Below are 25,943 nucleotides of genomic sequence, written 5' to 3' on the forward strand. Positions count from 1 at the left end.
GCTGCATCCAGTCCCCAGGCCACATTTAGCCCACCCCTGGGCTAGATTCAGTGTATATCTACAAAGCCCATCATTGCAGGCCTAATTTTTAGGCAGTTTGCTGCCTCTTGGCACTCACAGCGCTGCATTTGGCCCCCATGTTTCCCTACCCAACATACTTAAACACCAAGGAAGGGGTCCTTAGAGGCCAGCATGTGGAGCAGGGACTGTCCAGGCTGGCCAGGATAAATGCTGAGGTGAAGGCATGTGTGAGGCATGTGCCAGTAGCACCTCCAGTAACCCAGTGACCTTGCCCCAATAAAGGTTTAACGGCGTCCACAGGCAGGACCGAGAGATAGACCAGGCCCTCCCTCCCAGAAACACCCCCCACCCCATGTCTGAAGGTGGGAACAGTCACCCCAGAAGTGGGAGAGCTGGGTTCAGATCTTCTCAAACAGATGTGGGTTTTAAACCCAGGTCTCTTTCTTCCTGATCGGGCACTTTAATAGTTTGGCAGAAAGGGGCCCTCGCCGTGCTATGTGCGGGGAGGTGTGAACCAGCCCACGGGATCCCACCCTGCAAGGGAGATTAACTTAGCCCCCAGAGCTTACCAATGGAAACTCGGTGTAAGCAGGTCTAGCAAGGAAGGGAAGGAGGTTTGCAAAAGCCAGCAGCACCTAAAGGAGCATTTAAAGTGCCTGAGTGCCCTCTATACAGCTTGGTGTTTAGTGCAAGTTCAGAGACAGGTGCATTAGTGCGGCCCCTGGATGGGGGCTGCGTGCTGCCCGCCTGTGGCAGATGTCCTGCCACCCCAGATAGCTTCTGGTGGTGGTGGAAGAAACCTGTGAACCGGGTGGCTGCGGGAGGCAGAGGAACTCTGAATGGCTCAAGACGCAGCTTGCAGCAGCACGAGAGGACAGCGCCGAGCTGCTAGGGCCTGACCTGGGCTCAGGTTCAGAAAAACTCAGCAGCATGGGCTCGTTCTGGGGTGTCAGACCTGGCCTCCAGGAGCTGCTTTTGCTCCGTGGTGAAATGTTAGCAAGGAAAGCCCAGTCCTGGCCCAGAGTCTGAAAAGGGGCTGGTCCAGAGATGGGGAGGAGGCGAGGGAGGGAGGGTGCAGGCTGAGAGCTCCTGTCAGCTTCTCCTGCAGTCTCTCTCCATCCCAGCCAGCTGCAGGCAACAGCCACGGCACCAAGAGGGGCTTTTCTTCCACTTGCAGGGGGAAGGACCCCCTTGCTGCCCCTCAAGCCATGTTTTTCTTGCTGTGGCTTTTCTGCAGCTGCCCAGTCTCCTTTGGGCAGCCTGACTCCGAGATCCTAGCTAGGTATCTGGAAGAGAAGCTGATGCTGGATTATAACTACATTGACCGTGTAAGTTTTAAACAGTAATGATATTTTTTCTTTCTTCTGGCTTGTATCTGTGTTAGTTAGATTGGCCGGGGGGAGGAAGGGGCTAGTTTACAGTAACTCTCCTGGGAGCTTTTTGCTTTGGTGAATGCCGAGTGCTAACAGGTGACAGCAACTCCCAGCACCTTCTTCAGGAGAGGTGAAGGTGACACCTATTTGCAGGTGAATGAAGGCAGTAATAAGGATTTTTGTGTTTCCCATTCTTGCAACGAATAAACACAGATGATCTCGGTGTCAAAACCCTTCCCTTGGGAGTTCCCCTAATTTGCCTTCCCTCCTTTCTAGCTTGTGCTTTCTGTTTTATTATTGATCTCTACACTCAGATTGCAGTGATTGTAAGGTGGTGCGCTCTGGTTTTCCTGGTCTATCTGGAAAGCCTCACAAGCTTTATATAGCTTCACAGGTGACCCATAATGTAACCCAGCTGTGTTAATTAAAGTTCAGCTGTTGGTCATATACTGCCCCATGTGTATATAGTGTTGCACAGAGCAATAAGAAGCACAGAATATTTCTGCTGATTTTCTTTCCCTTTAATATCACTCAATGAGATATTACTTCCCATAATATTGTGCGTGAGTGCCTTTTCCACCAACTGCACTTAAATCCCTGGGCAAGTCACCTTTTGCAAGTTTTCAAATGGGTGTCTTCTAAAGCTCTAGATATCCCTCAAGAGACAGGACCATTTTAGATACTTTTATTAGTCCAATAGCTACATCAGCTGGCACTATCTAATCTCCCATGCTCTGTGGCACCAGACCAGTTCAGTCCCTTGATGGGTGAGTTCAAGGGGCAATTTGCTGTGGGCAAAGCGACATGTATTCAGTAGCTGGCGGTCTGAGCCAGTGAAGTCCCAATGCCCTATCATGATGGTAGAGGGCACCATGCTAGAGGTGGCATCCTCTGCCCTTGAATGCCAGATCCACCAAGGGTCCCAGCCTGCTGTGTTAACTACAAAACCCATGGCACAGTTTTGCAAGAGTGAGGGAGTTAACTGCTGTCTCCTGGCTGTATTCCAGTTTTTTTGAGTAATTTTGACTACTTAAAATTTGGATACAGTATTTTTCTCCCTGTCCTAAGCTCTGGTGCAGATGCTTGATGTTAAGTAGTTGCTTCTCACACTTGTGCTAGATGCGATGATCGTAGGGCACTGCTTGCTGTGCAGTTTGCAAAGTGCTTTGTAGTTCTTAGAGCCCCAAAATGCTGAATACTTGCACAACATGGTGGCTCTACTGTTTCACGGCATGGCTTATACTTATCTTCTTTTTTAAGGCACCTTTTGTTGTCTAGGACTGGCAAGAGCATGGTTGCAAATAAGAGGAAGGATAAGCCAGTGGTTTAATCCTATGTTGGGACTTAGGAGATATATTCAATTCCTTGCTTACCCACAGACTTCCTGTGTGACCTCAGTTAAGTCACTTAATTTCTTTGGCCTTAAGTACCCCATAAATAGCACTTTCCTCCCTCCCAAGTAAGTGCCAGTATGTTGAAGTCTGAGTTCCTGCAGAAGAAGGGGCTAGAAAGCAAGGAAAGCCTTGCCTCTGAAAGTGCAATTGGTTTATGAAATACTGAGAAGCCACCAACAGGTCTTAGCATGGCACAGCCCCTATCATGCTACAGCCAGTAAATGATGATACAAATATTTGATATCACTGAAGTGGGGGAAGCAATTCCCTGATGCAGAGTCATTGTATCAGACCTGCAACGGGAGCAGAGAATAGGATGGTAGGGCTGGAAGGGACCTCAAGACTTATCTGGTCCAGGCCCCCAACGATGTTTCCTTGGGTCCACCATGCTTCCCTCTGTCCTCCCCATCAATAAATAAATCTGCAAAGCTCTAATTTGACAAACTTTTAAGCCTCTGCATAGCAGAGGTAAATAGGCCCTCTGAGGCTCCTCCTCTGTATAAGGTGAAGCACATGCATAGCTCTCTGCAGGGTCATGGCCCGTGTCTTTAAAATGGATTTTATCCATGGGTGCTGATTGCAAGATTAATCTTTAAAACAACTATTTCTCTCAAAAGAAGGGGGAAAGGGACAGAGTCCTCATGACGAATGTTAATCATCTCCAAGTTTCAGCTCTGTTTTCAGTCCTAGGGAAGAAATAGGCTTTTAGTGCCTTTTAAGTACAAGGAAGGTAATCATGTCTCATGCCTTAGGGGGGTCAGTACGATACCCCAACCCCAGTTTCCAGCATGGTATTCTCTGTGAACCTGTGAAGCGGCTCCCTCCCCACTCCTGCTTGAAGGCAGAATACAGGGACCCGCCGCTTCCATCTAGCAGAACAAATCTGATCGTTCGATGTCCCTGGGCCAGTCACTGTTGTAAGAAAGAATAGTTATCAGGTTTCCACATTGCTGCTTTGTTCCCCAATGCATGAACACGAGTGATGGAGCTACAGGAGGTGACTATGACATAGGACGCAAGATGCTACGGGAAAGGAGTAAGGGGCTCTAGAGGTAAGCAACCAGCAGCTGCCTTTCTGAGACAAGTCACAGGTTTTGGAGGACTGCCTGAAATAAACCTTTCATCCACAATGGGAAAGTTGATCCTGGATTGGTGCCAGGCACAGTCCTGCCACATCTGCTGCGAGGACATAGCATGGTGCTTCCTACCACTGCGGGAGTGGACTAGACTTGCTTCTGGGTCAGGCGATCGCCACAGGCTGCTTTCTGACCCAGAAGCAGCACTGCCGTGATTACGGGTGCTATACGCAGGCCAGCTGTCCCCAGCTCTGCTTCTCGTCAGCAATGCTAAAAGGCAGAACTAATTAGCTCGGGCACAGTGCTATGCGGCCACAGCTCTGTTGCGTCCCGCTTTGGAGGCAGGCCTGTCCACCGTGCCAAAAGAGGTTGGCTACAATAACTAGAACGGGAGGTGGGGTGCGTAACTTCTGGCGGTTGAGCTCTCTCTATAGACAGATCTATGGGACATCCAAGACAGAGTTCAGGGCTTTGTTCCTTGGAAGTCATTTGCTTCTCCTTATAGCGACAGTAGCGGAGCAAACAGTCAGGTCTGCTCCTGCCCCCAGAGCACATGCTAGTCATTGTTCAACCACTGTCCAAGATGATTTTTTTTTCTCTGCGCTGTTTTTGGCAATGCTAATTTAGTATCACAGAGGGCAGTTAGGGAAGAGTCCATTCTTATGCTAGGAGCCATGCACCATTTCGGTCTCTCCGAGGGGCGAAGCAGGATGCATTTGCTTTGTGTGGGTGTTCTGCCGTGGGGTGAATTGCCCCCAGGAATGGTATGTCGCACATCTATGAAATCATGGGAGTTTGGGCTGTGACTGAAGGCTTTATTTATCTATGGGAGAGGTACAGCATGCCTGGCAGCAGTACAAACTGCCCCAGCTGTGACCTGGAGAGACAACCTCTTGGCTGGTAGTTCAGTCTCCATAGTCCCTTCAGTTCTGGGCTCCTCTGCTAAGACTGAAAACAAGGCTATTGGTTATTGTCAGTTGTACCAGCAATCATTTTTTTCTGAGAAAGAAGCTGTTTACTGGGAGCTGGAGGGGAACACCAAAAGCTTTCTGTGTGTGCCGCTCCAAAGCTATTAGATGACAGCATCTTTGAACTGCTACCAGAATGGGTTGCATTTGAACCAGCTCTTCAGAAAGGGAATCTTTTTTGTATGATTTCCATTAAGAATGTAGGAATTGCTTTGTTGGATGAAATCAGTGGCCCACCAGGTCCAAAATCCCATCTCTGACCGTGACCAAAGCCACGTGCCTTGATAAGCGGGGGGGCTAGAAATCCTGCAGCAGGAAATGATGGGATCACTTACCAAAATTTTCTAACACTTTTACGTAGATTGGTTCTGAAGCACGAGGATTTATGTCACCTCAGAACTTGTCTCTGGTTTTTTGTTTTTTGTTTTTAAATCCTCAATCTCAGTGACCCATTTTTCTTGTAAGACAGTTTTATAAGATGTTGATCAAAGCAATAGCAGAGCAAATACTGCACGTGCTAGAACTGGAAATGGTTTAATTTCTTTGCAAGCCTTGGTGTAAACAGACATAAAATCATCTCTTTGGCAAGGAAATCTGTTATTTCTGTGGAAACTAACAAGAACAACTTGAGTAGGAATGTCATTGCATTCCTCCAGTATCTGGAATATCACCAATATTTTACTGAATAAGTTGATTTCTTTGCATTAATCATTTCCTGGTATGCATGAATTTTTGGGGGTGATTTGAAGTCGTCAAGGGAAAGCAGTTTAATTATTATCATCCTGGCCTCACTAAGAGAGATGTACGTTTTATGGCTTGTTCTTGGCTGCAGATTTCAGATGCAACACCAAACTCAGAGGGGCTATTACTACTGGTGATGGTGTTGTAACTAATGGGTGCTCTGTTTAATCCATCAATCTCCTAGCTGATTTTTAAACAGTTTCATTCCTTGGTCCCCCATGAGTTAAAGCTAGAGCTTCTCAGAGTATTTTGTTACTTAGCTTTTGCTTGTAGGCAGAGTCTTGTGGGGCAGATCTTCAGGAGTCATCGGTCAGACTTCAAACTGATGCCACTATGGCAGTTTACCCCAGCTAACTGCTTTGAGACTCAGTTTTTCCTGCAATGAAATGGGCATAAGACTACTTCCGTGGTTCTTGGCTGTGAAACAGTTTGAGATCCCGAGGTGAATGGTGCCATAGGGTAAAGCCCTCATTCAAGATGAAAGTTGAGAGCACTCAGGTCCCTGCCTTGGCTTGTCCAGACCTAGCACACCCAGCATTTGACACCCTGCACTCAAACGCTCAGCCCACACAGCACTGAGCCGGCAAAAGCCAAATTCCATTCCACAGCTTTGATCTGCAGCTCTGTTAATAGATGTGTACTTTTAAGTTTAAATTTAACAAAGGGATCACTTAACCCCGACCGTACAACATCCATCACTAACCCAAGCCTGGATGGACTCCGCGGCGTAGTTAAACAAACGACAAATCTTCCTTTCAGGAACTTAAAACGGCACGGGCTGAGTTACAATGTTCCCTTAACCCTTTGCAGGTGGCACGCAGAGTCCCAAGACAAGGCAGGTTACTGCAGAGGCTGGTATGTATCCTACACCATATTTATTTTTCTACATGGGAGCGAACACTTAGAGTGTGTGGCTTTGGGTGCATGTGTGTGGCCCTGAATAAACTTGGTGGTGGTGGTGGATGATCCCGAGCGGAGAGCTGTCTATTTATCCACACAGCAGGCCCCACTTGAACAGTAGTACTGAAGTTCCCCCCCGCGCTGCCCATCTTCTCCAGCCCTGATGTGCAGCAGCCATCTCCAGCAGGATCAACCTCCAGCATTCAGAAACCACGAAGCTGGCTTAAACATAATAGCATTAAAAAGAAAATAAATGGAGGGCTTCTTTTTGTTTGCCTTCTGATTGCTGAACCTCCAAGGTCGTGGTTTAGAGCTTCCCTCTACTAGATAGGTACATTTTTTGGAAAAAAAAAAAGGAATGCCGACATTTTCCTGAAATCTCTCACTTCCAGGAACTGAGCCTTTAAAGAAATACACCCCCCCAAAAAGTGAAACCTTTCATTACATTAACGAGAATTAACAACTGTGCATTTCTGAGGATGAACCGCGACTTAGCCTGTGCGTTTTTGGGCTTTGGCTTCTTTGCAGAGATACTTTATTAGGTTATCAATCCCTGCCACGAGCCGCACCTTTTTTGTTGTGCATGCTTGCCCCTAAGAACTGGAGGGACTCATTTCACATACTGTTGCTCACTCAACAGTCGGCAAATGGTAACCACTTTCGGTCTGTTATGATCAGAGATGCATCAGCCACCTGAAAGTCAGTGGCTCTCTCTCTCCTATGACCAGTTCCCAGATGAGGCTGTTTCACTTATTACTTTTAATAAGAATCTGACACCAGGTCAAATACTTTTGATCAAACCAACGGATGAGAGGGAAGAAACAGGAGTAGATTGACTTTATCTTCTGCTCTCTTCATACTTTTGCAGTAGGTGATATAAGCAGGCACGAAATAATCTGTCTGGCAAGAAAATGTAATATCTCGGGACAGCACAATAACAGGACACCGTGAAAACACATCGCTCTGACCTACCTAATAGCATTGCGCTAAACTGCTGCCTCTGAGTGAACTTTTGTCGATTATTAAAGAAATGTTTTTTCTTCCTGTCTCTTCTCATCTTCCTAAGGGGTTTTACCAACAATGAGTGGAGAAAACAAAATAGGCAGCCTACACAGCTGTAGGTCAAGGCTTCATGCAATGAGACATTTTTGCAAAAGCTCCAGGGAATGCACAAGATTTGCAGACTGGAACATAGGCTAAAAGCCAACTCACAATGTAGCAACCTGTTTTGAAACCATCTGTCCACCAACTGCTTCCACGTTTAATGCAGAAAGCCTGGCACCTTTCATGACTGGGTTGATGAGTCAGCATCCTTTCCCCTGTCCTGGCATGAATCCTCCCCTGGATAAGGGCATCATCTCTGCCATTTGATGGATGAAATCAGAGGAGATGAATGGCCTTTGTAGCGATTTGAGACATGTAGCTGTTTCAAAACCCATGAATCTATATGTAGTCGACCTTGCTGCATTTCAAGCAAGAGCTGTGGACAACTCCCTGGCATTTATAATATTTGGAGGAATTTGTTCTTTCAGATGAATCCAGATGAAACTCACTGGCTTCGACGGAGTTTTGCAGATGAGTCATTGGGTTGAACCTAAAACTGAAAGTGAAAGTCAGGAATGGGTGCAAATCCAAGAGGTTTGAAACTAAAGAGGCTGCCACACTGGGCACGTCTACATGTGCATTAGTGCACCTTTCCTAATGTGCATTAAATTTAGTACCTCCAATATGAGGTACTAAATTATGTGCATTAGACTGTGCTACTGCACAGCAGCACATTTCCATGCTTTCTTGGTGATGCTTAATGCGCAGTAGACTACTGTGTGCATTAGCGTAATGTCACCATTTTTCACGTGGTGCTTGAATCCACAGTAAAGTGTAGACATGCCCATTGTGTGTAAAACTAATTTTAATGCTTCAGCCATTTATCCTTTACTTTCAGAGGATTTTATAGCAAATCACAAGCAAGTCTCTTGCAGGAGTAACTCAGATAATTAGCAACATTTTGAAATAAGCCTGAACCAAAACTCCAGATCAGAGCTTTTTCCACCTTCTAATTAGAGGTAATGAGAGCCTGTTTATTTTGGGGGAGTTCACTTAGCTGTAACTACTTAAAAACACTTAGAAATTCCTGGAGGGAATTGGAATTTGCCTTGGGCTGATATTAAATACAATTTCCAGTGGCATGCCATAAGTCTGTAATTAGGACATCTAGATTTTAACAGCCATGTCAGTTAGGTCTGTGGTGTTCAATCAGATCAAAACATAGGATCTGAGTCCATCCTCTGTCTTATCTGGGACTGTCACTTACTCTTGGCACATCTACATGAGATATTTACTGCGGAGTAGACTAGCGCCGCAGTTAATGTCTCAGGGCGTGTGTAGATGAAACAAGGACCCTAAATTGAAGTGGTGGGTTCCTTCTGTGACAGCAGAAGCTCCCCCCACCGGTGGCACCTGCCCACAGGCACCGGGCTCGGGCAGTCCTGGGTGGCACCGCAGTTGCAGAGGGAAGCACCATGCAGCTCAGGCAGGCAGGCAGGCTCCAGGGGAGAAAAAAGCAAAGATCAAGCTCACTGTTTTTCTTGGGCAGAGCCTGCTTTCCCAGGCTGCTGCCAGGCTGCCTGCAGGGCCATGGAGCTGCATGAAGCCCAGTGCTTCACTCCATGGCTGTAGGGGCAGCAAGCTAAAACTCCTCGAAGGAGTTTTAGTTTGCTGCGCCCCAAGTCATTTAAGGCGCACTATGGCGGCTGGAATTAATGCACAATATACCACCGAGGCGTGCAAACACCGACACCATTAAAGTGGTGCAAAAGCATTCAGCCCACTTTAAAGTGGCGTGCACACACGCCCCTCATTTCATCTACATGCGGCCTAGTGTCTACACATGCAGGGCTATTAGGTTGGAGTAAACTAATAAACTCCATAGAAGGGTAGTACTTGTAAATACAAGTACTATCTTGCTGCACACGTGTAGATGCTGCCCCAGCTGGCTCGGGCACGGGGGGGCTTCAGTGTGGGGGCTGCCTGCCAGCTAGTCCCAGACTGAAGCGCCCTTGTGCCCCAAGCCAGCCCCTCTGCAGCATGCTGAGCCAGGTTGGAGGAGCCCTGGACTGACGGGCTGACTCCCAGGGCTCCCTGCCAGCTGGGGCTGCTCCGACACAGCTCAGCAAGCTGCAGTCCTGGGCACATGTTCAAGCCGCAGCCGGGCGCAATAAACTTGCACCGGAGCTTATTGCTTTGAAGTAATTGCACATGTAGATGTGCTATCTGAGGACCATTTTCTTGATTCCAGCGGGACAGTTACCAGAGAAGATACAGTTCATTATAAGACAGATAGAAACAGGACCTACATTTGCTAAGCTACTGAGAGTTACGTGTTTATTTTGGCTTATTAGTGACCTATTTAACCCTTTAGCAGCTTTCCTCTTTTTAAAGATCTGTCTTTAACCCATTAAGCCAACGTGCCAGAGAAATTTTACTTGTGGCTGTGTTAGAGTAGCTAATTTCATGTAGTCTATCCTATACCAGACTTCTTCCAAGGACATATTAGCCATTAAAAGATTTAGTTACGCAGTTGTCAGCTTCCGTAGTTTCAAAGCTCATGGGTTTGCACCCCCCTTGAATTATATTTTGAATTCCAGGTTCATTCTAGGACTTGTGTACAAAAGCATATTCTTCAGAGATGTAAATTGGCCTTCAAGTCTCCATGGCTCCGGCATGGATCACTGGCTTTGGCCCCCGCTGGAAGATGGCCAGAGCACTCTAAAAAGGACATGTTGCTCACTGAGCCTCAGCTGCACGCACGTGTTTTCCACTAAGCCTGGGCGATCCAGCTTTGGAGACTTATGAACAGAACCTCAGTAGGTATAAATCATCCTGACTGTAGTGAAGCAAGCGTAGCTATCCAGACCTACACCCGCTGAGGAGTTGATCCTTCAATTGTAATGACTATAATCGGTATCCTGTGGAGACCCTGTGTTCACTTTTGCATAAAGGTTGTACATTGTAAAAGGAAGATCTTTTTTTCCTTGGGCTCCCCTCCCATTTAGCCATAAAGAGAGAGGGTAATCGCATCCCTCGCAACACCACTCATAATCCCAGACTGAGAACCTAAGCTAATATGGGTCCAGACTTTACAAACCCTTTTTGTACCATGCATTTCAGCAAATTCAGTCTTCAGTCTTCGTGGACTATGTCCCATTGATGGAAAATACCATCCTGCCTGGCTGATGTTCAAGGAGCATCATTTTGTGACACTCCTGTTCGCAGGGGGCACAAAATAGTTGTCATGCTCTTCAGCCTGTGGGCTTTTACGAGGTTTCTTTGTTTGCACGTCGTACTCAAACCTTGGGGTCGGCAGAGAACTGCTCAAGGAAGGGGTTGTTTGGCTTCTTCGTGTTAATGTTTCTAACAGACAAACTGTCCAATTTCTACAGGAGACTAGGCCCCGGATGGCCGAATTCATGGTGAAATCCACAATCATTTCTCGCTACGCCTTCACCGCTGTTTCCTGTACCATGGTGAACAGCGGATCCGAGGCCAAGGAAGGCGTGTTTGAGATGCAGATCCCCGCTGCTGCCTTTGTCTCCAATTTTACCATGTAGGTTATGCTGAAAGCTGGAGGGGAAAAGGCTTTCCCAGTCAGCAAACATGTTTGCGACTTCAAAGATACTGTCTCATTCTGCAAAAAGATGAGACCCTTTCAAAGATTTTTTTGGTGAAAACAAGAACAATCCCACAGCCCAGTAGTTAGGTTGCTCATTCAGGTGATATGTTCTTCTCTAAATGAGGCAGAGCAGAGACTTGAACTTCAGTCTCTTGCAGCCCATGCAAGTATCCTGACCATGAGGCTGCTGATTATCCCAGAACAGGGCATTGCCTAGGACCATAGGACTGGAAGGGGCCTCGTGGGCCACTGGATCCAGTCCTGGGAATTCACAGGCATTTGTTGACCCCAGGACTGCCCAAAATTGCTGCTTCCAGTCTCCATGAACTAAGCTTTGATTTAAAAAATTGGGGCATTTTCCAATGCAAAATGGTTTCTCGGAAAACTCCTGAAGGGTTTTAATTGTGCACCATCTCACCTGATGTGCTGTGTGGTAGGTGTGAGTAGCGACAGCAAGGGGAGCAATGACATTTTCTGAGGTTCACTCTAAGGATACACCGGAGAGATAACTTTGAAGTGTTTTAGGCTGCTTGAAAACTCTATGTGCTTTGGGTTTTCTGGTGCCAACGCCTAGAAATATGGTGGCAAGGTTGCTCTGAGTAAAGCTGCCAGTAGGGAAAGGTAATTCTATTTCATGGGGATTATGATATTTCAAACGGAGTGCTTTTTGATATATTTTGCATTTGGACTAACACCTCCCAACTGCAAAATACCCAGAAAAGGGAATGGGGCTGAAACCAGTTGAAGCCCTGGAGTTTTGCACTATGCCACAGGTACACGGGTATCAATCCAAACCATGCCCGGGCTCCATTGACCCTCTCTGAAAATATTTTCAAGGCATCAACAAAGCAGTTTGGTTGAAAATTTTACAGACTGCTCTTGTTCCTGGTGATATAAAACTGGGGTCATCTCATGTCCTTCAGCAGAAACCTCTCTTGGTTGAGTAATACAGCTAGTAGGACCACGTTCTTGGAGCTATGACCACTAAATATAGGGAGGGAGGAGTTGGCAGAGCAAACGGGGAACTCTGTGGAAGCAAATAATGCAAAGAACTTGGATTCTATAACCAAGAGGAGCCTGGTCCAAAACTCACTGAAGTAAATGGAGAATCTCACATTGACTGGAGTGGGCATTGGACATTGCCCGTAAAAGGGTCTTGTTAAGTTAGAAGGAAAGCCAGTTATGACATGGGAATTTATAAAGGGTCTGGTAAATTTAATATCTCAGCATTAGGACATGGCAAGACTTGGCTCAGTGCCTTGAGAAAAGTGCCTTATAAACAAACCAGGTCAAAAATGGCCCCAAATGGTGATGAACAACCCCCCACCCCCATGTTAAAAAGTATAAACAGCTAGACCTTGATGGAGACTCCAAACAGCTAGACCTTGTTGGAGACTCAAAAATGGCTCCAGATAAAATCTGGGTTATATCTGTTGGGTGATGCCTGATCCTGATGAAGCTTGGGATGGAAAGCCAGGACTTCCCTCTCCTTCCGCTTCCTTGAAGAGGCAGCCAGGCATCAGTCATGAATTTAGTAGCAGGGACGTCGGAGGGAGGATGTTTGTGCCCGGAGCATGTCCAATGGTTAAGAATTCGGCTTTTTGGGGGGAGACACCGGGCTGAAATTGCCACACAAAAGAGTCATTCTGCTGGCTCTTTTCTCTCTACGTTATTGTAGAATATGCCATAATATTCCCCAGTTGGTGTTCACTGTCCAGTGTCTCGTTCCCAGAAAGGTGTATTTGGTCAGACAGAGGTCTGCATTCAGTAACCAGGGTTTATGTGGTGCAATATGTTGGACCAATAAGCCCCCCTGCATAGTTGCCCTTGTACATAGCTTTGCTCTTTACTTTGCATATTTTCACCTTTCTTTATTCCCTTTGGAATGAGCTACTTACCTAGTGCAGCTGGGGTCTGGTAGTTGAGAAGTGTTATGAATAATCCCGGAGTAATTGTAACCTTGGAGCCAGATAGGAAAGCTGTGGTTCAGCGTCTGAGTCGATGTTTCTGTCGCTTGTTCGCCTTTATTGGGGTTGTCCGGTTGGCCTTATTCCATGCCCAAGCAAAGTCACTGCGTGCCTGAATTTGTCTCCGTGACTGTGGATCTGTAAGGCTGATATCTCCGATCTCTCCAGGATTGCTGGGGACAGGACGTACCATGGAGAAGTCACAGGGAAAGAAAAAAAACACAAAGAAGAAGGCAAAGAGAAGGACAATAAGCGTTCTAGTCCCACAGACAAGGGGTAAGTCTCCGTCCATTTAGTTTGGGCAACTAAACTGAATGTCTTCCTCTTTACCTTTTTGAGGCTTTAGCTTTAGTTCTTAAATACTAGTTTCCTTGCAAGGGGCTCTGGATGATTAAGCCTGCCAATATCCTGGTTGGGGGGCGATACATATTATCACTTCCCGAGAGAGACTGGGAAACTCAGATGCACAAAGATTAAGTAACTTGACCATGGCTGTAAAATGACTCACTGACAGCCAGGAAAAAACTCAAGAGGCCTGGTGAGTGATCCGTTGTTCATAGACAGAACAGTCCATGACACACAGGGGGGAAAGGCATCTTCAGTCTCCTTCATATGTGCGCTCATGTATATGCGCACTCATGTGCACTCATATGTATACTCATGGTTACACTTTCTCAGCTACGTCACAAATATGCTGCCTTCTAGCTTCCTGGGTGGTCAAATGTGCCCCTGATGTCTCTATAAGAGATGCATAATATAAGTCTGCAGTGCAGAAATTTCTATTGTCCATCCACTTCAGCATCTCGCATAACCAGAAGACGATGCCCCCGAGGAAGACTACCCAACCCAATAACAGGCCTGCAATTCCATATAGCGTGCAGTGAAAATTTTCCTCCTGACCCTGGCTGCTAAGTGGCTTAAGCCTTGAAGTTTGCGGGTTGATGATGACTCTTATAATATTTATCTGAGTTTAGGTAACTTTAGATAGTGAATCCCAGATCCTGTTTTTTTAATACTTGCTAAGTGTTATACATGAATAGTGCTCTGTTTTCATGTAAACGCTATGTAGCTTTCCCAATAATTTACTCTCATCCTGTTGTGAGGCCTCTTATTTTCTCCTTTTAAATGATAGGCTAGATATATGTCAGTCTCCGTCTGGACAATTTATGGCCCCTACTGCCAGAGTATATAAGTGCCTCACTTCACCCCTTATGTATACATATATATATATATGTATCTAAGCACCTCACACATCACCCCTTAGGAAATAGGGTAGTGTCATCTCCCTGTTTTATGGATAGGGAACTGAGGCACAGAGGAAATAAGACCCAGATCCACACAGCTGTGTAGGAGCCTAAATATGTTTGTAGACCTGGCCCTAAGTGACTTAACCAAGGTTGCATAAGAGATATGGAAGAGCAGTGAACTCAGCCTGGGTTTCAGGAGTCCCAAGCAAGTACCTAACTTACCATACCATCCTTCCTCTTTGTTTCCTCTATAATTCATGTTCCTTTTTAATGAATTTGTCATGTCACCTGTTCCATCTTAATAATCTCAGTCCTTTTAAACTCCTCTTCTTATGGAAGCTCCCTGCTTACACATGGTGCTTTACATGGTCATTTATGAGGGGATGCTAGTTGCGGACATAAAGGACCTGACTTCAATGAAGCCCCTTTGAACTTTCCTTGCAGGGAGAATGGATTTGAGATGTTCAGGGCATCTGGCACCATTCCCCGCAAGACCCAGGCTGTCTTCCTGCTGCATTATGAAGAGCTCTTGCAAAGGCATCTGGGGAAGTACGAGTACACAGTCAGCATCCGGCCCCAACAGCTTGTGGGGAGGTTACGAGTGGAGGTGAACATCCTTGAGAGCTCGGGCATCATTTCTCTGGAGGTGCCTCCGCTTCGAAACAGTCGGCAGAGAGGCAATGGGAAAGTCATAGGTGAATCGAGATAATACGGCCTACCCCTGTCCTTCTGGCTGTGATTGCATCGCTTCTCATGACAAAGGGTGGGTGGGTTGTGGTTACTAGGAGATTTCCAGCCATACCTCTGACTGCTTAGTAGTCCATTCTCAGTCATTAATCAATGCCCACTCTCAGGAAACCCAGATTCTGTCCTTAATCAGCAGTCAAATATTGCATTAGGCAGTACTGTTTGGATGAGACCTAAATCTGAGGTCTGGACCAATGCATGGCATTAAAGACTGTGGGGCACTTCTCATAGGGTAGCAGGTAGGAACAGCCCTGGTGGCCTGGCAATGTGGGCAAATTATCCCCTCTGAACCATTATTCTGTAGTATTGTTATCACACTCCCCTCAGTGGTGACTGCATTTAAGTGATGTCAGCTCTGTGCACTGTCTGCATTTAGGTCTTTTCTCTTCTTGCCACTGGCAAGCTTGTCCCAACTTTGACAAGGCAGTTAAGTCATAGATTTCTCTCTATGGACTGATTCCTTGATGGGGTGGAGAGGCTTGCATGCACCAGTGACCCTAAGAACAACACCATTGGGAGTCTTGTACTCCTGGCAGGGCCATAAAGTCAAAGGTGAGATATCAGATGAAGAGTAACACAACAGAAAGACCTCAGTGGTGGAGCAGGCAGATGCAGGAGGCATACTTCTCAATGGCTGTGAAGGTGGATGAAGGCTGCAGTACAGGAGTAACTTTGGTTGTCTTGGATCCCTTTGCCACTGGACACTAAGGTCCACGTGATTGTTTATGCTCAATGGCCTCCTCACAAAAAAAAGTCACGTGCAGGCTTCTCTCACTGGTGCATTTGACCCGTAGGAGCGATCATCCTCTATCATGAGGGATCATCGCCGCCATTGCAGTAATAGATTAGTAATGACCGAGAAGGATTTGCAGGGTCCAGGTCCATATGAGCTCCAGCAGTTGGGAGTTCAGCCTTCCCAACTCATGGCTTTTGTTGCTTGAAGCTAAAATGTGTGTATGTATTAGAGGGCACATGGGCCGATAAAGAAAACTTTGAATCCTTTTGAAATTAAGACCTGATCCACAGCCAACTTTGAGCTTTGAAGCAGGCCTTTAATGCCGATGTTCAGCATCTGAGAAGCTGTTTCTCTGGCTCCACATCTCCTGGGAACTGTTTACTTTAAGTAAATTGTTTTCCCATCCATACGTGCCAAGGCAGGGAGGAAATCCTGCATTTTAGAACATGGGAAATTCCAGGAGGAAAATCCACACTTTGCCAAAACAGTAGACAGCAGGTGTGGTACAAGGATCTAATGTTGTATCCTAAACTGCCCTTGTCGGTGGTTTCATGACACAGAAGTTATTGTTTCTGTGCAAATTGGCAGCATGGAGCACAGGATGCCTAAAAACTATTGTACGTTAGCAAAAAAACCAGGCTAGTGGTTAAGGAGGACATGGCCTTGAATTGGGATGTGTGTTTGCAAGGCCAGATTTTTAGCCAGCGTAAATTGATGTAGTTCCAGTGATGTCGGTGGACCGGAGTTGATTTACTCACAGATCTGGCCCAAGACTCTCAATTTGAAGTCAATGGATATACAGTAAAACAAAGGGCCCAGTCCTTTTCCTACCGAGGACCGGGCCTGAATGCTACAGCTATTTTATGAGTCTGATTCAAAAACCCTCAAGTTAAGACTTGAGAGGTTGTGGGCTTTGGGTCAAGCCATCTGTGTACATACACACACACACTTGTGCCAGCATTTGCTGTCTTTTATGTAAGATTTAATTTTAAATGTTATCTTCCCCTGGGATTCAGCATAGGTGGGAGGAGGAAGAATATCAGGTTTTATCACAGATTACGTGCATAAATGCTTCTATGCTTTTCTTCAATGCACGTGGCCCTGATCAAAGCCAGACCTGGGGTAAGGAAGGAGAAACACCATTGGTCTGTTTTAGCATGGAGATTTCTGCATTTAAATGATTTCTGCATTAAGTGTTTCTTTCTCACTGGTAACCTGTGAGCACTGCTCATTCACTATATGGCAAAGAAAGAATCATGGGCAATATTAACAGAAATGGCCTAGACAGCCAGATATGCTTTGGCTGCTAAGTCTATCACCTGGTCAGGCATCAGTCCTGCTGCATGTCTCTGGTGTGCCTAAGTCAGGGGTGGGTTGGATGCAGCCTGCCAGGCCAGTCTATCTGGCCTGTGGGGCCCCTAAAAAATTTAGAAAATTAATATTTATCTGCCCCTGGTGGCCCTTGATGGCTTGCCAAAACTCTGTAAGTGGCTCTCCGCCCAAAATAATTGCGCACCCCTGGCCTAAGTGCATGGACATGTGAACAGTTTACTGTGGCCTAAAACAGATTTGCTTTGCTACCCATCCGCTGCTCTCTGGCAACTGCCCATATACATGCTCTCACTCCCATGGGAGATGGGCACTAAGCTGCAATAGTTTATTTCTCAATAAAAGAGGGCCAACATACTGCAGTTTTGTTTGCGCTTGCTATGGGATAAGAGTGTGCATGAGGCATAGTAAAATCCCACCCCTTTCATCCCATGATAAGTTGCTTGTCCAGATGCCCCCCATCACACATGGTGAGTAGCGTTCGGTACGATTCAGGACAGATGAGTAGAAAGGATTTCTGTCTCGCCGTGGAGTGTGCATTGTCTTGCCATTTCCAACTGTGGCCAAAAAAATTCTGCTTGTGTCCACACAGTATGTAAAGCAGCGAACAGATGAGACTTAAAGACATGTAGAGAACAGCGTGTTTTCTGTTCAGGCTGAAAAACGGCAGCGCTCTCACATTCCTGAAATTGCACAAAACTGTGGCTATGGTAGCAGAAATGGTGACTGTATTTCTGGCTTTGGGTGAATATCAGGATCTGTGTCACAAAGGTGAGACTGGATTGCACGCTTCCGGCCGTGCTGCTACAGGCTCTGGGTTAGGTTTGCTGAAGAGAGAGAAGCAATTTGGGGAAGGCAGTCTGGATGGGTCCCTTTGTCACCTGGATACAGCGTAGAGACAAGGTGCTGGCAGGGCTCTCTGGCACGTTTCCTTTATAAGCAGCTCTCGGGCTGACAAAGCAGCCAGGCGTTTGTTTTTTTCCAAAAGGAAGCTGCTAGGTAAATGAGTTTTGGCAAATGATCTCGTGGACAGGTGGCTGGTCCTTTTCTGCCCCTGCAATGCAAACAAAACAGTGCAGAGGAAGTGGCAGCCAGAAATCCCTTCCCTTTTAGATGACCTGAAAGCGCAGTCATTTCCGGATGACGTCCGAGCCCAGAATTCCCCGTGCCTTTCTCAGTGAGGTCCTTTCCCTTTCCTGCTCAGCATCCAACTCCCTTTTCTCTCTATGGAGCATGTGGATGATAACGTTTGCTATTTGTGGGCAGCAGTCTGGCAGAGCAGCCCCTTAGCCAGGGTATTTCTGTCCTGTGTTACAGTGCTCAGAACAGCACCGGGGGTGCACTCCCTAGAGACGTCGGTCTTAGCGCTCGGATGGACCCTGCGTTCGAGCTCTTCTTCCGGACCGTCTCAGACATTGAGAGAATCTGAATTTGATTTTAGCTCGATCCTTTTTGCCTGGGCCTTTCACTTCATCAGGCTAAGTGAAGACAACTATATATGACCACATTTTCATAGGTTGGCTTTGCAGGCCTGACTTAGCACCTGCATTTGGATTCGGAGGTCCAATTTGTGCGTTGCCTTTGTCAGTAGTTCATTGTGGGCACAAACTAGGTGGCAAGCACTTGGATCAAATGGGCTCTTCATTCAGCCATCATCTTAAATGCAATCCTGCACACTTTCCCTCTAGGTCACCTGTTCAAAGCGAGCCCCTGGTGTATGGGAAGCTAAAGTGGCCGCTGCCTAGGATGGATGTGTTGGGGACAAAGAGGGGCTTCAGTTCTTAGCGTGATCTAGAGCCTTTTACTAACATTGGGTAGTGAGGCCTGAGGACCCCCAAAATCTGGGGAAGTTCAAGACCCCATCTGAACTTAGCCAATCTCCATTTACATAACAAGATCCTAGATTTCATCGATTTTTCTCAGCTATCCTGAGTATATCCTGAGTATATCGGAAGCATAAAAGCTTCAGTGAAATGCAGCTGCTTTTGTGCGGGACAGAGGGAAGCGATCAACTGGTCCACTCAGGGTCAAGACAGGGGACACCGTCTCTCAGAAAAAGTGGGGAGAGGTCTTTAACAACCCCACAGGGAAGACCCCAATCTTCAGGTTAAAGGGCACCTCCAAAACTAATAGCAAGGTTACGGAGTTCAGCCAGGCTTTTGCAGCCCTTATAAAGTTTTAGTGTCCCTGAGAGTTGTGTAGGAAAAGGTCGTTCTTATTATTATGTCACAGTGCCTCCATGCCATCTCATAGTGCTCTATGTCAGGGGTGGGCAAAATGCAGCCCGGGGGCCGGATGCAGCCTGCCAGGCTATTCTATCCAGCCTGCAGGGCCCTAAAAAAATTAGAAAATTAATATTTATCTGCCCCTGGCTGCCTATCATGTGGCTTGCCAAAACTCAGTAAGTGGCCCTCCGCCCAAAATAACTGCCTGCCCCTGCTCTTAAGTGCTGTACTGCAATGTGGGGAATGTGTAAGAAATAAATAGAAATGTTGTAATGTTTTTGCTTGCCTTCCCTCCAGAGGACAGCTCTCCACCTCCTTCTACCGTTGTGGGACAGACAAAAACTTTAGCTAAAGTGACCTTCACACCTAATGTCGTACAACAAGCCAAGATTGCCCGGAATGGCATTTTGGGGGATTTTATCATTAGATATGATGTCAACAGGGAGCTGAGTGTCGGGGACGTTCAGGTACAGTATGCATACCTGGTCTTTTTTACACTACTGGCTATGCCAGAGGCAACCCATATTTCTTAGAAAATTTGCCCCCAGTAAGGGCCACTGTTGCATGAAGAAGTGAAAAGCCACCCCTACTATAAGATAGCCTCTTGCAGCCAACGTCACGCAACCAACCTCCACCCCAAAAAACGTCAATCAACCCCCAAAGCACAAGAGTTGCTTAGACATTTCCAGATTGTATTTCTATAATATAATATGGATTCTTTGGGGTTTTTTTGCCTGCTGGTTTCTAACTTTTAGTGCCTGTTTGCTTCAGAGTTTCAAGCTTTCCTCAATGCCAATCAGAGCTCAAAACCTGCTCTTGAAAAATAAATGAAAACTGAGATGCTGATGTGATCTGCTCCCCTACAGCAAGGGTAATCAGAGTATATCTACTGCGTCTCCAGCCAGGCTAGGGAATGTTGCCATGAAAACATACCTTGTCCCCTACTGCTGCTCTGCACCTGCCAAAGCCAAGTGATGTCCTTACCATGTGAGCAGCATTGGGCACGTTTCAAATAACAGCATTTTTGTTCACTCTTTGGAGCATGAAAAGCAGGAGCAAGTGGCTGAGGTGCGTTTTCACGGTGGTGCTACTTAGCATGGTCAAAGGCAAGCATGGACATACCTTTAATATTGCAAGGCTTAGTGATTCAGTCATTAGAACCGGCAATATTGCCACCCATTAATCAGAATAATGTGCATGGAGGCATCTACTCCTTAAATGAAAAATACCACTTTATAGTGAGATACAAGTCACAACTGCATGTTACATGCTGGACGTTTCAGTCTGTTATGACCACACCTCTATATTCAAGATGAGGGCAGTCATTATACAACTTTGCAGACTTCTTGTTGGCTGCTCTGGTGATAGAATGTGTTTTTCATGCGCCAGCGCTATGAAGAAATGACACAAAGGACCTCTCGTGGCTCCATGAAAGCTATTGTTGCATTAAAAATAGTTTCCTATGGGGAACTAGCTAAATCCTACGTAAAAATAGTTAGGACTCAGATCCCACACATGCACCTTGTCTTTTAAAGATTTGCAGAAGAGGCGGCAATGGAGAAATTATAGGTACGAAAATAGTAGGAGCAGCCACTCTTCCCATGCACTCAGCAGTTTTGAACAAAAGTTTGATTGAAGCCATTAGAAAATGACAGATTTTGCCTCTTACTGAACAATGGGTAACTTGCCTCGGTAACTCTATAAACAGGCGAACAAAGAGCAAAAAGCCGCCTTTTTAGCTGCACCGGCCTGTCCTACCGGCTGCACTTCACCCCTGCTTGAAGACACACTTGAATCCTGATCATTTCAATGGGACTCAAGGGGCCACAAGACCTATGCACAATTCCTCTGCCAAAGGAGCAACTTCCCACTTCATTGTGGTCACACACATAAGTGTGCGTGATTTTAAAAGAAATGCTTTTGTGCTGTTTAGCATGATGCAGACTCCCGGCTGTGCTTCCTCCTCTGCTTGAAATTCATGCCCAAGGCTTCCTCCTTCTCCTTTCTGGCTCCCCAAGTCTCTGGACTGTAGAGATGAGCATGTGCAGGCTGCTGCCATTGCTCATCTTCTCACCAGTGAAACGTGATAACACCTGCCCCCGCTTCAGTCATTACCATTCATTCAGGACCCCATTTGAAGGTTTGCATCTTCATCGCCTAACCAAGGGGGCCAAACTCACCTTGTGGCCTGGATTCGGACTGTGGGGCTCCTTGAAAGCTGGCTCCACACCAGGGCGTGAGGAAACTGGTGTAGCAGCGGTGTGGATCCAGACTGGGACATGAGGTGGCAGCTCCAGCCCCTGCCAACTGCCCTGTGCCAGCAATGGGACCAAGGCAGAGACCAGGGGCTGGCAGCTAGCAGCCAGGGAGGTAGGGCCACGGTAATGGTGAACCGTGAAGCGGCTGGAGTGCAACTGGGACGGTCGATCCTCCCTGCTGCGGCTCACCGTTCGGAGGTGGGCTCTTCCCCTGGGCCATGCTGGCAGTCCAGTGGGCCTGATGGAGCAACCCCAAGGGCTGAATCCAGGCTGCGGGCGGTCTGCACTAAAACAACTGTGACTTTGTCCCTCGTAGAAATGGACTCTCCCTGGACCGTTCCCTGCTTCCTCTCAGCCTGCTTCCCCTTTCTGCATCCCCGGAGACATCTGGATCAGCAGTTCTCCCACCACAGCACTGACTTCCAAGCCTCACTCCCCGAGACTATTTCCAATCTCACTCGAATACGTCCCCTTCCCATTTACCCAGGGCCGCTTATTACTTTCCTCCCTTTCCTGTTGTTCATTGTGTCTCTACATGGACTTGTCTAGTACTGGGTCCGGTCGTTTCGAATATGGCTTGCATGAAAGAGACTGTCCCAGAATTAAGAGCCGATCCTTTTCCAGTGACGGTCCATGGCGCCATGTCTGTTGACTTCACCAAGAGCATTACTTACCAGTGCAGCATGGTGACGCTGAGCATAGTAGGTAGTATTGTGTTCCTGACTCTCGGGTTCTTCCCCAGATTTTGAATGGGTATTTCGTGCATTTCTTTGCCCCCTGGGATCTCCCGCCACTGCCGAAGAACGTCGTGTTTGTACTTGACAGCAGCGCATCCATGGTGGGAACAAAGCTCCGGCAGGTAAGAGACATGCAGCAATACGTGACATTGGATGGTTTATTTGGGGGCTAAGATGATTAGCACTTGGTCTTAGACCGGCCAACGCCGGCCCTAGTGGCGAACGAGGCTTAAGACCCCCTGTCAGCTCCTGGACATCAGCAGTTGTTCTAAAAGATGAACCAATATCGACAGTGGCTTAATCAGTGCTCAGCACGTTGGCTCTGGTTTTTATTTGTCTCCATGCAGTGTGGGCTCAGCAAAGGTAATTGCCGATGAGTGTGGTCAGAAACAGGTCCGTTTCCTAAAGTGGAGAAGGTTTGAGGAGACCTGGCAGGGGGGAATTGGGCTGTGCGACGAACTGATCTCTAGACCCAGGAATCATTTGGATTTCAGTGTTGCTGGTCAAAAACTTTTCAGCAATGCTCTTTTTTTGACATAAACAAAAAAGTCTAAAAATACTTCATTTGGGGTTTTTGGTGGAGAACTCGGTGCGGGGGGGGAGAGTGTATTTTCAGGTTTCAACAACCAAAAGCGTCTGTGTTTTCTTCCTCTCCCCCCTTTTCACTTTTTTCTTTTGTCATTCCCATCCTTTCTCAATGCATGGTGAGGGGAGAGGGGGGAGCCCCCAAATTAGACACGTGTGGCTTTTTAAATGTCACTTACGGAAATACGCATTTGTCAAAAAAGAAAAATGTCATGAAAAATGCTGAAACCTTAAAAAAGGGTTTACTTTTATTTTTCTCCCCCCTGCTCCCCCAAAATGCTCACTGTTGCCCAACCAGCCCAAGTTTCCCCCTTGTTTCCATGGCTAAGCTTTACTTCTTCGGTAGTGTGAGCCTTACCTAGCAGCAGCACTCTCGGTGAGGCAGGATGCATAGAAACATAGGGCTGAGGAGGGCTCGCTGGACCACTGGTTACGGTCGCACAGCTCGCCCGTGATGCTGGATTGCCTTCTCCCAGCCTCACCGAGTCCCAGTGACTAGTGAAGTGCTCAGCGATGAAAGAGCCCTCGCCTGCTCCTGTGGAGATGGGGACGGGACTTTGCAGACTTTCTCCAGAGCCTACGCTTTGCTCAGGCTCAATAGCTCTTCTCTCCCACAGCCCCAACCTCAGCGTCTATGTGAGCTGAAAAATTCTAGTTTAATTAGGATGGGAGGATTTGAGTGGCTTTAAGAGCCAGTCTCCAAGGTTAATCCCAGGCTGTAATGTTTTAAATAATGGGACAGAAAGAAACACTAATGCCCCATAATCTCTGACCTCATCAGGATGAGAATAAAACTCTTTAGTGGCAAAAGGTTAATCCTTCTATTGAGACAACACTGGAGCAGGTCACACTAGTTCTTAGCACCGAGTGTTAATCCCCTGGGCTCAATATTACATTGCTGGTTGCTCGCTTTATGCTTGGCAGGCAGGAGTGGATGAATTTTTGGCTTCACCCTTTCATTGAAGAGACAACAGAGACATTTTTTTTTCAATCAAACAACCCAGCAGCAGAATTTGGGGGGTCACTTAGCAATATTGCTTTCCCCAACAGACTGGTGCAAATGCCTTTACATCTTTATTTAAGTGACAGCAGGTTGTTATAGTAAGTGTCTGTGTGCTTAGTGATTGCATGGCTGCCACACAGGGCACCAAAGAAGGCAATTTGTTGTCTTAAAAGTCCTGCTTGATTTTTAGCTCACAACAAAGGTGGATAATAGTTGCATAGTTTCATGAATGCTAGGATCGGAAGGGACCTGAACAGATCATCAAGTCCAACCCCCTGCCCTGGACAGGAATGAGTGCTGGCATCATAATGCCAGATGTCTGTCCAACTTCTTCTTGAAGACCCCCAAGGTAGGGGAGTGCACCACATCCCTTGGGAGCCCATAACAGAGGCTGCAGCTCCCAAATGAAGATACGATTTCATAGACTTCATAGATTTCATAGACATTTGGTCTGGAAGGGACCTCGGAAGATCATCAAGTCCAGCCCCCCGCCCAAAGGGCAGGAAGTCAGCTGGGGTCATAGGATCCCAGAATTATGATGATTATTCAAAGCAAAAGACTGCTTAGGAGCGGGAGGGACAGAGGTGGGTGGTGGTGGTGCAGGTCAGGGTTTTTACGAATGAGAAAGAGAGACGCCCATACGACAATCTCTGTGCAGAAGGTTTCTGAAACCCTTGGCATTATAAGGACTGAAATCTTGGCCTATTCTCAAATGTGTCGCAGAACTCCCATTGACTTCAATGGAGCCTGGATTTCACGGGTCTTACAGGTGATCTCATGCCTATGGTCCTGTTGCCTCTCTTTCTCCTGCGCCTTTCCTTTTCTGAAGTTCCAAGTTTTGGGTTCCTCCTACCCAGCCTGTTTTTTTTTTTCCAAGGACAGGGTTGAGGAGGACACACACATGCCATGCCCACCTAAGCCTACAGGTAGGCTCCAGATCCGGGAAGTTGGCCAGGGAGGCTGCTCTGAGCTGGCCCCTTTGCAGCTGCTCTCAGGCCTTCCAAAAGCAAAGGGCTTATGGATACTGTGGATATGTGGTCAGTGTTGAACTTCTGGGTCTGGAGTGTGCCTGCGAACTTAGGTGGTTGGGAAGTGCTCAGCCCCTTCTCCTCCAGGACCTGACGCTGCAGTCTTTGAAGGGACTGGCTACAAATCTAGTACGAGTATGTCCATACCGTGTCCCTGGGTGCAGGGAGGGATACTCTTGCCATGGCCCATCTTCAAGAATGCCAGGGAAACGATGTAGACAGGCCCTTAGTGGCACCACCTTGTCCACATAGGAGACAGACCCTTTCTTGCATTATTAAAAGGGATGATGGGAGGGTGGCTAAGTTGTGTTGCTTCCAGAAGTATGAATACCAGCCTTGGTTTGGACTCCTGTTGAAGGTTACGCACCAGCCCACCCAGCTGGAAGTGAGTACCTGATTATTTGAGCTAGGGATGAAGGGTGTCATGTTGTCCTACACCCTTTTATGTAAACGGCCACAGAAACTGGCATGCTTGAGCCGAGTTGGAGTGTTAGGCTTGGGAGAGCTTCGACCTTAATTAATTTATTAGTCCACAAGGAGGCATGTTTTTTTTTCTATTGTGGTTTTAATAGCAACTAAATTTGGGTCCTTGCATAATAATATCACAATTATTAGTGATGCTAGGCCACATTTCCCCAGCTGAGGGGTCAGCCCCAGCTGTGTCTCACAAATTCCTGTACAGGGAATGGCAGACAGGGAATTGGAAAGAAACTGGTTCATGTATTTGAGTCCTAGCAGGCAGCTATTATTACTGTGCTAGTGAGGAACGTGCTGTTTGCTTCCTGGAGATCTTGTTCCTCCATCTGCAAGGTGAAAAGAGAGAACGTCCCCAGTGAAATAACTGCATTAAATATGAGCCAGAAGCAAATGGAGAACATGCATTTCTTACTAAGATTTGTGAAGGACAAAGGCGTGTTGTGCTGACTCTGATCCTATTTA

General features: G+C 46.9%; 1 protein-coding gene across 1 annotated transcript in view; it reads left to right on the plus strand.

Moving 5' to 3' along the window:
- Window positions 1-1,107: 1,107 nt before the first annotated feature.
- ITIH5 (inter-alpha-trypsin inhibitor heavy chain family member 5) overlaps window positions 1,108-25,943 on the plus strand; it is a 50,868-nt gene continuing 26,032 nt past the window's right edge. The window contains exons 1-7 of the mRNA XM_019543746.1: window positions 1,108-1,349; window positions 6,384-6,428; window positions 10,913-11,076; window positions 13,278-13,385; window positions 14,801-15,051; window positions 19,691-19,860; window positions 22,394-22,510. Coding sequence (XP_019399291.1) covers window positions 1,230-1,349; window positions 6,384-6,428; window positions 10,913-11,076; window positions 13,278-13,385; window positions 14,801-15,051; window positions 19,691-19,860; window positions 22,394-22,510 — 975 coding nt within the window. The 5' untranslated portion in view covers window positions 1,108-1,229. The remainder of the gene's footprint in view (window positions 1,350-6,383; window positions 6,429-10,912; window positions 11,077-13,277; window positions 13,386-14,800; window positions 15,052-19,690; window positions 19,861-22,393; window positions 22,511-25,943) is intronic.

The sequence above is a fragment of the Crocodylus porosus genome, unplaced genomic scaffold (assembly GCF_001723895.1).
Source record: "Crocodylus porosus isolate Cpor-Errol unplaced genomic scaffold, CroPor_comp1, whole genome shotgun sequence".
NCBI classification, from domain to species: Eukaryota; Metazoa; Chordata; order Crocodylia; family Crocodylidae; genus Crocodylus; species Crocodylus porosus.